This window comes from Carassius auratus, chromosome 8 (assembly GCF_003368295.1).
Source record: "Carassius auratus strain Wakin chromosome 8, ASM336829v1, whole genome shotgun sequence".
Lineage (NCBI taxonomy): Eukaryota > Metazoa > Chordata > Actinopteri > Cypriniformes > Cyprinidae > Carassius > Carassius auratus.
In genome coordinates, this window is record NC_039250.1 from 22246765 (window position 1) to 22261595 (window position 14831).

Genomic DNA, 14831 nt, shown 5'->3' on the forward strand with positions numbered 1-14831 from the left:
ATTAATTGTTTAAAACATATACCATCATTTTTATTTTTATTTTAGAAGTACCAGTAACCAAATCATTTTGCGAAGGAATTAAGCAAAGGTCTAAACGTAAAAATTAAAAATATATGGTTTTTTACAATTTTAAAAACTGGCTAAATATTCAAGAAGACTACACTCAACCACATCAAATGTTCATAAACATTTATTTTACATCAGCAAATAAATGTTTTTCTTTTAATCATACAATAACCATGCTACAACATAAAGGTCTAGTATTATTCTTTTTAATAATTCAGTGTATGTACAAGAGACCTTCACTATAGAACTATGAATAGCATAGTTTCAGAGTCAAATTCATGTAACATACCATTTGAAACAAGGACAGTTCATTATAAACATGACAAAATAAGATAAATAAAATGAAAAAAGCATAAAATTACCATTTCACTATAATTACAATAAACAATTTCTCTTCTTTCTGAAGACATAATATGCAACAATTTCCTGACCATTTTTCTGAAGTGTATTTAATTTTTTCTCCTTTAAGAAAGGTTCATTCAACATAAATCCAACATTTTAATGACAAACCATACTCTTTATATGAGTGTAGTTCTGATACAGACAATGCACAGGAAAAAAGACCACAGAGGCTAACATCCATTAAAAAACATCTACAGCATTGGAACGATAGAATGAGCAAGACAGCAAGAGAGAGGAGAAAGAAAGCAGATAGTGACTGAAGATACTATTGTACTCCATAATGAAATGTAAACAGTTAAATGAAACATTGGCCTTTGGAGAGTAACTAGAAAAAGTGAATGAACATGGCTGGTGACATTTGTATTCGGCTCCAGTTAGAGCTAATGAGGAAAATAAGAACAGACAGATGACAAATAAAATTCAGACCTGCCCACGTAAACAAGCAGTGAGTAAAAAGCATGGGTTCTTATGGCATTGATGGTCATTTTAGAGTTTGTAATTGCAGATTCAGAAAATCAGGTTTGGTATAAGAAGGTTTTTAAAGCACTTTCAGTTATACTTGAAGAGGGAACTGACTGTGTGCATCGAGGCGACTTAAGCTGTTGGTGACATCACCACACACACACACACACACACACACACACATACACCATCTTTTTCACAATTTCACTGAAAACAAAGCGTAAACAATCAAGAGCAACACCATGACGTTTAAGGATCATATAACTTAACTAGGCTATATGACACAAATTAGTTGAATTCTTTAGTGAATATTTTAAGGGATAATGCCACATCTCTGTGGCAGCTCAGAGGAGAATCTATCAAATAAATGCTAGACTTACAGCATTAAGCCTTAGCTGCTCAAATGATCTTAAGGAAAGACTTAAAGGAAAGGAAAGAGCAAATGCAAAGAAAAAAAAAGCCTCACACAAAGTACTGCCTGTGAAAAGGACTATTAATATTTAATGCATTATTTTCATGACTATTAAGAATATATCTCTCTATACTTATTACTGCAAAAGTACAATCCCATGACCACTACTGTAATTAAAATGTTTTGTTACTTAAATGCTAGTTAATTCAATTAGCAAATTAAATGTAAACTTTGTAAAATCCAGACAAAATAATTTTCATTATGTCCTTTCAGGTTTTGAGAGGTTGGACTTTAAACGTGTATCCAGATGCTTGTAGTGTTAAAATAACTTTGCCACTTCAATAAATAAATCTGATGACCAAACATCATAAATGGCTACCACTCAGGAATGAAGGTCTTCAAAATACAAGCATATCTCACAATAGACCGTATATCTTGGCATAGGGAGTCTCAAGTGACCACAAGAGGCCATTACCACAGACACACACACACACACACACACAAAAAGATTTATCTTAACTATACGCGGCACAACTAAAATATAAAAATGACCAAAATATACATATATTGTACATACACTTGATGTGTGTAGATTGTATATCTATATAAAAAAAATGTCTCATCGGTTATAGTTTCCACCTTACGTACACACTCACTGTGATATGAAACTATGGGAGTTTATACCAGATTGTGTTCACAATTCCCTTTTAATGAGAGAAAAGAGACACAAGTGGGCCAAAGTGAGCTTAACACTAAGACCAAAGCTGAGAGCCCAAACATGTTATCACACATCAACGAACAACCTACACACTACACTGAGATGACTGTTAAATCCATTCAGTATATAGAGAAGAGTCCTTAGTTTGGCTCAGCTTGTTGCAAATGGGTCAGAATAAGACAAAAAAAAAAAAACAACAACACCCAGATGTAAATGAGCCCAATACTAAGAAGAAATGAAATATTATCAATTGCATCATTTGTATCTCTCTCCCTAAGAAAAAAAGCTGTATTGGAACAAAAAGTAACATTATGTATGGAAAATCCAATTAATGTTAAATGCTGTTGTGAAAAAAAAAAAAAAAAAAAAAAAAACAGAAACTAGTGACACAAAGCGATTCAAGATTCAAACTCTGCGGTAAACCAGGAAGATTGGCGATGTATGCGAACTCAATATTTGAGATTTTTAAAAAGGAAATATATTCCTGCTGTTTCTCAGCGCAGTCACACTAGTCTTCGAGTCAACTTTAAACTACACTCAAGTACTTATAAATGGGAACAAACATTTCAGGTCAATAAATATAGCGAAAACTGCGAAAAATTCATTAAATGAAGTCGAGGAACAGTGCATGCCACAGGACGACGAGTAAATTTGGCTGGAGGAGCAAGGGAACGAGTGGAAGGCAAGATCGGAGATCAAATGCAACATACAGATCAGGGTAAACGACAGGATCTTTATTAAGCTTGGTTTTTACCCTACGGTACGGTGAGGCGGATGAGAGCCACTCTTGTGTGGGTGATGGAAGTGGTGCGTGAATCAGGGACAGGATACGTTACAGAATTTAGCTCCTCTCTGGCTTTCCTCCTCTCAAAAACAGGCTTTTTTTTTGGGATGTAGTTGAAGGATTCTTTCCATTTATTTTTTTTCCCTCTGAGAGATGGCGCAGAGTGGTGAGAGACAATCCACAGGGTGAAGATGAGGAAGCCGGGGCATTTAATTTAAGCCGGTGTCAGTGTGGTAAGTAGTATGGTAACCGTCAGACGTTAGCTGGGTGGTTTCTGTGGCAGAGGAGGGCTGCAGCACGATGGGCTCACCTCCACCTGCCGCTGCAGAAAGATTTCATCAGGACATATTGGTTTAAACAAAGAATCTGGAGGATCATAGGAGTAGCTGTTTGAAGGTGGCATGTTATGTGTATATAGCACACGTCTAACCTCTCTCATCGGACTGCAGTTGGGCCTCTAAGTCTTCAGGGGAAACATATAATTCCTGTTCCTGTCCCTCAGGTGGCCGTGGTTTACATCTCCCACAGCAGCAGTTACAACAACAGCACAGGCAACAGCAGAAGTAGCAGCCTGTCGCCAGGCCACAGAAAATAAACAGAGCCTGTAGGGGGAGATAGAGAGCAACAACAAATTAGAGTGAAATGAATGTCAAATGGTTTTTTTGAACGCCAATCAGTATATTATAATGATTTCTCAAGGATCGTGTGACACTGAAGACTGGAGAAATGACTGCTGAAAATTCGGATTTGCCAGTACAAACAAAGAGCAAATTATTTTAAACCTTACACAATCAGCCGGAAGCTAGAGTCTTACCTTGGCCCACCAGCTGGATAGGACAAAGTAAGTGTTGACGTTCTCTTCTCCAAACTGTTCAGCCACATAAAGTCCCAGAGAGCCATACTTATCATAGATGTTTCTCTTCGTCGGGTCATTAAGGATGGCATGGGCGTTGTTTATCTCTTTAAACTTATCAACTGCCTCAGGGTTGTCAGGATTCTTGTCAGGGTGATATTTCAATGCCAATTTCCTTTAAAAGATAAAAACACTGTAACACTGAAACAAAAATATTAAAATACCGGTCAATATCACAAAAAAAGATTTTGTTTTGTATTACTTTGTTTCTAATTAGTCAAGCAATGTTTACAAAACTGGAATATATATCAGTAGACTAAAACGGTGCATGGCAAACGGTCCCTCAATGCACTTAGTTTTATTGAGCTGCAGGCTTCCACATCGCTGTGTGCTGCATTTAACCTATAAACATCTGATGAAAAACTGATGCCAGGAAAAGTGAAATGAAGCAGAGCAGAACACAGTACAGTACAGGGATGCTGAGAAAACAACTGATCTTCTCAAACTCACCTGTATGACTTCTTGATGTCATCGACAGTGGCCAGTTTGTCGACACCCAGCACGTGATAGAGTGATTCTCCAGAAGTGGAGAGACTGCGCTGCCTCTGCTGTTCAGCCATGGCAAATCAGGTCCTCAACAATCTGAACACACAACATGCTGCATGCTAATATTACAGAGCTCTTATAAAATACAAAGCATGAATTCTGAAGCATTTAATTTGAACCACAGGGAACATCATTATGCAAGATTTCCAAATGAGGACACTGGATTAATGGAAACTGACCTTATCACCATCACTTTAAATCCAAAATAATGATGAATCCTCATTATTTGCTTAAGGTCATCGATTGGTCTTTTCTTGCACTCGTCATGAGTTTTACTTAAGTTCTTTAATTGTATTTATTATTTTGGATAAAGTTGGAATATTGTGAAACTGAAGCAAGGTTTCATTCCATAACCAAATTTCACAGATTTATGATTGGAGCAGAAATCTTTTCCAACCCCTAAGTACTTTGCTGTTCTGAATAAATTGAACCAACAAAATATCATTCAGACGTCTGCTCTCATCAAAGTCCATCAACTGTTTATGAACCCTTGGAGTGGCTAAATATGTACGGATTATAAATTTGCCTCTAAAACACCCAAGAGGACACTGAAAATGCATTATCAGATGAACATCAGACATGCAGAGAAAACATGTCTGATATTCCCCAGATCATAGTTTGAGGTTTAAACACTTAAACCACTCAAGATAATTAGTAGCTTAAATGGATTTCAAATCAATATTCAACTTGGAGATTAAACAGATCAGCTGGATCTTTAAAAGATGGCATAAATAGCTCAAACAATAATAAATATGCTGCTTCTGTCATAGAATGATGTTCAGGCTATTGACACAAGAACAGTATCACAAAGATGTTTTTTGTTTTGTTTTTTAATAACAACCTGCCTAACTGCACACTAATACAGTGACGTTGAACAAACTCTCATTACTACTTTAATGATGACATAACTAGCACTCTCTAGTGATCAGAAGCATTACTGATGATTCATCAGCTGACTCACACTTTTCCAGCTAATTATTTTGTGTTGATCCCCAGAAAGAGAAATCGATACCACAGGATAACACAGGTTTCAGTTTCCATATTGTCATGTGTAGACCGTAGATCTGAGCCTTATTATGGCGTGTAGGCTACCGAAGGACATAAAACACAAAGACTGACACAGTTTCATATTAGTAGAACAATAAAGCAAAGTGGTAATCAGTCCCTCCGTGTGCTTGCTTGTCTCACCTTGTCTGGAGAGGCTTGGGTTTGTGTCAAATCAATCTTGTAAATCACAATAAGCTTTACTCAGCTGACTGTAGTACCTCCGATAGTTTACTCAGCACTGCTAGACACTAATAATTCAGACAAGCATTCAGGGTTCCTGAGGAACAGTGGGAGACTCCTCAAAATAATATATCTAGGCAATTGTGCATGTCAGATTAGTTAGAAAAATCAAATAACTGCTTTGTTGCATTATTTATAATAGACCCCTAAACACCAAATTCTGTTGTGAACTCTGTGTTCTATAGGTAATGTGTCTTATACGCTGTTCACTGCAAGTAGTGTTTAATATAGATAATAATTATAAGGATCCCTATAGGATAAAAAGATGATAAAAAAATCCTCAGTATTGTAAATGTTGTGTGTTATGGTGCCACATTATCCAGAAGCATCGTGAGGACTCAGTAGCTGAAGAAATTAGCCTTTTTTTAAACAGACCCACCCATGATCCTGAACATGGTGTCCAGGTTGACAGCTCACACGATTTAGTGACAAAGCCAATAAGCAGGGATTCTTTAAAAGAACCGACTCAGTCGATGTATGACTTAACCTTTTGAGTTCTTTTATTAACTTCAAAACATATTGCGAGACCAGCTAGTGTAATTCTGGTATATCTGCCTGCTCAAATAGAAACTTGTATTTAAGTAATATTTTATCAAATAAAAATATTTATAATACCATTGCAGATGTTATTATATATGGAAAATCATTCCACTGCATTTAGTCTAGCTCTAAAATATGTGTGGTTCAGTGTAATTAAATGTGTAAACGTCTTCTTTCTGATTTAAACTGTTGTATTGAAATCTTAAATAATTTTATTACTTGGCAACAGAGGAACCAGAATCGAATCGTTAAATTCCGCACGATTCTCATCCCCACCGTTTCCAGATCGACACGCAACTGCGCTCTTCGGTTCTGCATGAACAAGAACGCTCGTTTTTATAACAACAAATGTAGCATTGTGTGTCCGCATCAATGTATCTCTATTCAAATACAATGTTTACACGAGACACAATACACATATGATTGATTTACTCATATTATAAAGGAGGGGCGATTTGCTGAATCTGAGCAACAAACGGCAGACCGTATTTTTTGTAAAAAAAAAAAAAAACATTTTTTAAAAATGATTGCGATCTTCTGTGTTGAAAGATGACTGCATTAGATTACTTGACCAAACGTAAAGGGTTTACAGTTAATCTCTGACACGCATCACCAGTAAAGGCCCCGGTGATTTGCGCTCAAGCATCCATATTCTCTGGCCTGTTAGCTTCCCGTTCTTCCCGTTACACCACATAAGACCAATTCACCCAAGCCCACTAATAAATCACGAAAGCAGGCAAAACTTGTTTTTTTTTTTCTTAAGGTGTAACGTGGGTTTAACGCATGCACTGCTTACCGTTTTGTCGTCCCCGGCGTCGTAATTAAATTCGGTGCGTTAAAGAAACCGATGTTAAATTTATGGCTGCATCCCCGGGAAGTGTAGCGCACCAGATGCAGCAAATCTCGCTCGGCTCCGCCCACCCATGACATCACCACAACGACGTGCGCATCACCCCCTGTAGAACTAGTCCCGCTTCACTGGATGACAGGGGTCTTACACTGTCATCGAGAGGACATGGCTCAGAAAACAAAACAGTAACCCTTATATTCCCCAATGTCATGTGTTTTTAAAGAACGGTAAAGAATCAATTTTGGTACTGTTTGTAATGACCCTTAATGTTTCACTGATTTGTGATTTGTGATCATGCAGCTCTGATTTGTCCTCTGTCTCCACCTTCTGGTGAGTGAAAGGACTTTCATCGAATCATTTGTAGGCCACACAAGAAACACTTCAGACGGAGACAGTTTAATTATTCCAATCATATTAGTAGAATGACAAAAAACAGTCCTAGTGTTTCAAATATTTCAGATTAAATTATTTAAAATTTTAGATAAATATTTGTTATATAAAACATAAAACGTGTTTCACTGCATACATTTCAACCAGCCCTGCCAAATATTTTAATACACATTTAATTTAATAAATATATACTCTCTAAAATGTCATATAAAACACAAGTGTTGAGGAGTTTCAATCCATTTGTTACAAATGACAAATAAGGAAACCCCAATATGTCTCTGTTTTGTTTTTGTATTTGTCTTCAGCATGATGTTGAGATAATCTGAGGCTGATCAACTCGTTTTGCTTCACCCAGCGCTATGAATACGGTGACACCAATAACGTTCACCGCAGCCAGGACTGAGAACACATTCACCCAGGAACCGGTCACCTCAATCATGTAGCCAGACATGTACACCAACAACAAACCTGTGAAGTACAGTAAAAAGAGAATAAGAGATGGGGAGAGAAGAATTAACTGTACAACTGAGGTAGGATATTAGATAAAAGTAATTGCACAGGGCTTGAATGTGAATTTATAACATTTTGCAGATTAGTTTAAATTATGAGAAAAAAGTTACAATTTTGACACACTCAAAGTGATTAGATCTGTCTAAATTGAGACAAAACTTTGAAATAATGGCATAACAAGTCATAATTATGAGATGCGCAATCTAAATAATGATAAAAATGATTGTTATATGAAGTCCAAATTGACAATTATGACATAATTTTTAATTATAACAAAAAATTATGAAATAAAAAGGCAATTAGTGTCATATACTTCTTTTATCATAATTTATATAATTACGTTTGTCATAGTTTTAACTTATATAATTACATTGTCAACAGTTTCAGATTAAAGATTACGTCAGTATTAGATTATTATTTACATTTTTCGAACTGTCAAATAGAATTTAGATTGTGTATACTGACCTATTAAAAAGTATATGAGGACATTACATTGACTGTATACATGTAATTGGTCATATAACAGAAAAAGGATTATAACCCACCAGTAAAAGCAGAACATGTGTTCATAACCCCTGTAAGAAAGAGAGCAGCATATTTAGAACAATGCTTAATACATATTGTGATAATAAAATTAAAATAAATAATCCTGGACTTTTTTAATAATTTTTTCGCAAGCAGAGGTGGACTCACCAAACAGGGCTCCTGCACATGATGGTGCCTGGTCATGCACATTCACAGACACCCCGCTGCACATGGAAATACACACACAGGTTACTCTTGTTTTACTACCTCTTCACTATACAATCAGCTGCTGATTGCCAAAATCTTCTACACATTTATATTTGCGCATGAAAGATCTAATAGACTAATCAATGCTGTATTTTAGATCATGTTTTGGATATGGCAGTTCATTCAAACCTGTTATTAAATGTGGACAGTCCAACAGCCACAGACACACATGCCACGGCATGGATAAAGTTGTCTGTCTTACAGAGAAGGAAGATGAACACACTGGCTACTCCCATTGCAAAGAACTACACAAGCATGTTTCGAACAGACACACACAAACACAACATATTACATAATGCAATTCATGAATTGTTAATGAAATTTTACTCTATATCAGGACACGTTAAAGCTCATAGCTGATGTTATGTTACCTGCATCAGTTTCCTTACAGTCGCAGTCCCGCAGCCTGACATAAAGACATACAGTGTGGAATAAGCAGACTGTATGAAAACGTACAAATGAGATGCAGAAATTCATACAGATTAGACACCAATTCACTTTGCTATGAGATTGTGTTGGTTTTGTTCACCTTGCCTAACGAGATGATCAGAGATCGAGCCTCCAAACAGTGAAGTGGGCAGCGCTACAAACCAAGGGATCACATTAAACACCCAATCCTGTCGTCAAAGAAAATAGAGAATTCTTTAATAAGTGACAGCATCAAACGACCAGTGGTAGCAACATCAAAACCTCATGCGCTTCCTCTAGCCTGGGTGCACAAAAACTTAAACACCATCTTATGATTAAACATTTCATTTAGTAATATAGTTAGATATTTTCACTACTGCATATTAACATTATTGGTAAGTACACTGGGAGTGTAAACACTAATGAAAAGAGAAAGAACCAAAAAAATTTACTAATGTGTGATGGCTGACATACCTTGGCATAAGGAAACATGTCTTTGAAGAATGTTGGTAGCCATGACATGAGTGTGTAATATGTGCTACTAAAGCAGAGATGAGCAATGATCATAGCCCTAAAACACAAACACATGCAGTGAGCAACCTTCTGCATTAATCCTTGCACATCTTTTAAAAAGATCGAAGTTTTTATTTACATATTATATGAGAATGAGTTTCCTAAAAACAAAACATTCATGACAAAATATTTTGGAATAATAATAATAATAATAATAACTAAGTGAAAGTAGAGAGTAAAATGAGGGATATGTTGATGTTTTGAACCTCACCAGACACTAGGCTCTCTAAGGAGATTCAGCCAATTGACTTTAGAGGATTCAGATGTAGAACTACTGCTGATCCACAGTGAGTCGAGAGAGAGACTTGGACCTGTAACAAACAATCAAACAAATTATGTACGGACACATTTAAAACAAACACAATTTCTAAAGATATTACAGGTCCTCGGTATAGAAATCTCTTTTTCTTTAGTGCTGCATAGGCAAGTCCCATTTTTAAAAACAGGGTGTTGTAAAATAACACTGGCAAAAAAGATCCAATTATTCTATCCACACAGTTTCTATGGCAAACACAAATACTGAATCCAACACTGATTTACCCTGATTCACTGCGACTTCTCTAAGAGTCTTCATTAATACAAATTCTGACCTTCAGAGCAATAAAATAGCACTCAATCAAGAACGAGAGCAAAATCTCGAGAACAATACTAAAGCTTGTAAAGAACTACAATTTAAGTACCTTGCAGAAGATATTTCCATACACAAAACGTCCAGCAAACACCAAGGAGACCAGCTCCATAAAACACACTCCCCCATCCAAACCAGTCCAGCATCAGGGAACCTACACCTCCAACCAGCATCATCCTAAAAGAGACCAACATCTCAATGACAAAATCATGAATAGTGTGGAATAGGGGTGGGAGGAAATATCGAATCTTATAGAATACTTTTATGTTAGAAATTGATGTAAACACAGGCAAAATAAATCTGACATAAAATATATATGAAAATGTAGCCATGTGCAGTAATATTGAAAGCTGAGGATGCAACGAATCGTGACATTAAGTGAATCGAATTGTGAAATCAGTGAAGATTCACACCCCTAGAGTAATGGTAATGGTATGTAATTCCAGAGGCGCTTGCATACAAGATTAGTTTTATTTTACACTTCAAATAAATAAAACTATGACTTCAAATAGAATGACTGGGAAAACTAGAATTATAACTTACCCTAGGTAGCACCCACAGGCCAGAGTGCTCATCAGTAAACCTCTCTCTCCCTCCGTCACACGCTGAGCACAGATACTGACAAGAGAAGGGTAGTGAACCCCTAAAAACACAAACTCACAATCATGTTCTACTGAGAATTGCTTTTTACCTTTATGGGCCATTGGAAGCCCATTTCTGCCATATAAGAAAATACTATGAGACAAAAAAGTAAACACTAAGGCACATAAGATACTATAATTATAAGATTAAAAGTCTAAATTGTGACATACTAAGCCATAATTATGAGATAAAAAGTCAAAATTATCAGATTAATGTCATAATTATCAAACATTAAGTCTAAATTATGACATGCAAAGTCAGAATTATGTGACGAGAAGTATTAAATTTTATTTTATAGGGGTGACTCAGAAATAAAAATTAAGCCAGAATTATGACAAAGTAATATTTTTGACCAAATATTATAAATACCTACGAAGTCATAAGTGGGATAAAAAGTTGGTTTTTATATCAAAATTAATTACAAAATTATTACATTATACGTATTTATTTTGTCGTCATTTTGACTATTTAATCTCATAATTATGAATTTCTGTCATAATTTTGACTTTGTGAAATAATGTTAACTTTTATGTCATATACTGTATGTCATTTCGACTGTTTTTCATAATTTAAATTTATTATATCAAAATGATCAAGTACCAAAGGTGAACATGTTGGCTTACAATAGTGGCAGAAGAAATACAAGTAAATGTAAAAATATGTGATGTCTAAAATGAACAACTAAAATAAGTCAGGCTGATCTGATTCTGATTAAGTACAGCCAATGCCCCAGCAACCGATTTTACAGACTTGCTGGTGGAGGTTTCAAGTTCAAACATGTTGATAGATAACTGAGACTATTTCTGTACATTTCTGAGTTAATCAGATTTTCTCTCTAAATTCCCCTCATTCCTCTTACAGTTTTCTCCCCAGCTGTCTCTCACAGTGGTCTCACCTTGCATCACACCCAATAGAAACCTGGTTGCAGTCATGGTAACAAGAGGTCGGAGTCCAATATTGGCCAGAAGGGGAGTGATAGCCGTCATCACGGCCCAGGAGGAGGTGGACAGCAGCAGTACTCTCTCTCCTCCTATCCTGTAAAAACAATGCTCATCATCATCAGCTACTTTCCATAATTGATCTACAACCTTTACCCTTCACTAAAACACTCACCTATCACTTGCATGTCCACCAAGTACCTGAGTAAAACAATAACCCCAGAAAAAAGCACCCAGCACTATGCCAGTCTCTGACTTGCTCCATCCAAATTCTTTTGCCATGGTGACAGCACAGATTGGCATGGCCATCCGTGACCAGTAGAGAAGACATGTGACTAACAGAAGCATCAGGGTCCAGGTCCGGGCCAGTGACCTGCAGCAGGTGGGACATTATATAATTACAACAGTGTATTGATCTGGTGGCCAAGGGCACAGCACATTTTAGGTGCTTCACTCTGCAAACAATAAGTTACAAGTTAGGCAGATATAAAATTGATTGCATAGGATACTTACACAAAATTATCAGTAACCTTTCAAAAGACCACTAGTTCTTTTGTTCCACTAGTATTACGGTACTGCCATGGTACATTTTTATTTACTGATTGATTGATTGGATTCATCCAGCAAATACTTTGCCAGGGGACTGCAGAGACAAAGTAGACATTGCAATGATTTCCAGGAAGTTAAACTGTTTGTTGAATGCTCATATTCATCATGTATCATGGTATCTGAGCACGGTGTTTTCAAACAGCCATCCTGGAACCTCAGAATTTGATTACAGTCACCAAACAGTAAATACACTGTCAGTAACAGAGGTAAAAGTAACATATTACCAGTGCAATGGTGTATGTGTATACATACAAATTTTTATACATAAACATAGATGTGTAGTGTGCATAGAAATCGTGTACTTTATCTGTTCAGTCCTTGATAGTCCTAACTCTCTCTTACACACACACACACACATATATATATAATAATATAAATTGTAAAACTCGTGTATTAAATGAATTCAATGCACACAGACTGAAGTAGTTTAAGTCTTTGGTTCTTTTAATTGTGGTGATTTGGCTCACACTTATCAAAAACCCACCAATTAACTATCTCTACAAATTAAAATATGGTAACACACCAATCAGCTAAACAACTCAAAACACCTGCAAAGGTTTCCTGAGCCTTCAAAATAGTCTCTCAGTTTGGTTCACTAGGCTACACAATCATGGGGAAGACTGCTGATCTGACAGTTGTCCAGAAGACAATCATTGACACCCTTCACAATGAGGGTAAGCCACAAACATTCATTGCCAAAGAATCTGGCAGTTCACAGAGTGCTGTATCCAAGCATGTTAACAGAAAGTTGAGTGGAAGGAAAAAGTGTGGAAGAAAAATATGCACAACCAACCGAGATTGTAAAGCAAAATTAATTCAAGAATTTCAGTTAACTACAGTTGGCGTATTCCTCTTGTTAAGCCACTCCTGAACCACAGACAATGTCATAGGCATTTTACCTGGGCTAAGGAGAAGAAGAACTGGACTGTTGCCAAGTGGTTCAAAGTCTTCTTTTCAGATGAGAGCAAGTTTTGTATTTTGGTTGGATACCAAGGTCCTAGAGTCTGGAGGAAGGGTGGAGAAGCTCATAGTCCAAGGTGCTTGAAGTCCAGTGTTAAGTTTCCACAGTCTGTGATGATTTGGGGTGCATATTGGGGTGTTTTTTGAAAACCAAAGTCACTGCACCCATTTACCAAGACATTTTGGAGCATTTCATGCTTCCTTCTGCTGACCAGCTTTTTGAAGATGCTGATTTAATTTTCCAGCAGGATTTGGAACCTGCCCACACTGCCAAAAACTAAAACTACCATGGTGACGTGTGCTTGACTGGCCAGCAAACTTGCCAGACCTGAACCCCATAGAGAATCTATGAGGTATTGTCAAGAGGAAAATGAGAAACAAGAGACCAAACAATGAAGATGAGCTGAAGGCCACTGTCAAAGAAAACTGTGCTTCCATACCACCTCAGCAGTGCCACAAACTGATCACCGAACTGAGGCAGTAAATAAAGCAAAATGAGCCCCTACCAAGAATTGAGCACATGTACAGTAAATGAACATACCTTCCAGAAGGCCAACAATTTTTTTTTTTTGTATTTTATTGGTCTTATGGAGTATTCCCATTTGTTGAGATTACTGAAATTATGTTGAGTGAATTACTGAAATAAATGAACTTTTCCACGACATTCAAATTTATTGAGATGTACCTATATACAAACACACACACACACACACACACAAAGTTAGGAAACCATCAGGGACCGCATAGACAAAGTCGATTTCCATGGAACTGTTGCCAGGAAGCGAAACTAAAGAGAGGTATTTGGAGGAAAGCGATGTGTATGTCACCGTCCACTGTGATAAGTCCCGCTGATGATACGAGAGTGATTAACGCGCTTCAGAGAGTTGAGTTCACAACAGAAACTATTGTTGGTGCAGTTGACGCACAGATACACTATGACATTTAGCATTGTTTCTAATCCCCTTAAATGAACAGGTTATTTGTATCATACCTTGGCCATACTGTTGTCTTTTGGTTAACTTGCGTTATCTTTAGTCCGGACGTGTCACACACATTGCAGACAGGTGTTTTCACATAGTCCACAGATGTTTGGAAGCGGTCCGATTCTTGTTCAGCAGCCATTAAATCCAAACGAGTAAAAACCGGACACTGAGGGCCGGTTCTGTTCCGAACAGGAAAGTTTACTACTGCATTTATAGCGCTCGCAAAAACAAAAAGAAGGCGGAAACGATCGCCGCCACACCTACATTAAATGTTTGAAGAGCAACTCATCCTGGTTTGCATTCATTTTTAAGTACTGACGGTGATCATTATCTAGGAACGTAGAAACTCTTGTGCGTTTAATTATGCAAAATTGTACCGTTTTAAATTCAGAACCTGATTCAGAAAAACTCCAGTAAA

At 36.8% G+C, this 14831-nt stretch overlaps 2 protein-coding genes across 2 annotated transcripts; both read right to left on the reverse strand.

Annotated features, from left to right (window-relative positions):
* Nucleotides 1–174: 174 nt before the first annotated feature.
* On the reverse strand, nt 175–7069 carry LOC113107659 (dnaJ homolog subfamily C member 5-like). The gene is made up of 5 exons (XM_026270323.1): nt 6927–7069; nt 4208–4339; nt 3659–3872; nt 3275–3446; nt 175–3166 (listed from the first exon to the last, which is right to left on the reverse strand). The coding sequence occupies exons 2-5, from the start codon at nt 4315–4317 to the stop codon at nt 3054–3056; spliced, it is 609 nt and encodes a 202-aa protein (XP_026126108.1). The 5' UTR covers nt 4318–4339; nt 6927–7069; the 3' UTR covers nt 175–3053.
* Nucleotides 7070–7357: 288 nt separating this feature from the next.
* Nucleotides 7358–14734, reverse strand: slc17a9a (solute carrier family 17 member 9a). Its single transcript, XM_026270316.1, has 13 exons — nt 14422–14734; nt 12037–12234; nt 11819–11958; nt 10825–10924; nt 10334–10458; nt 9865–9964; nt 9555–9651; nt 9202–9289; nt 9044–9078; nt 8802–8917; nt 8574–8629; nt 8426–8455; nt 7358–7838 (listed from the first exon to the last, which is right to left on the reverse strand). Exons 1-13 carry the CDS (start codon nt 14550–14552, stop codon nt 7672–7674), a joined length of 1383 nt encoding a protein of 460 aa, XP_026126101.1. The 5' UTR covers nt 14553–14734; the 3' UTR covers nt 7358–7671.
* Nucleotides 14735–14831: the final 97 nt, after the last annotated feature.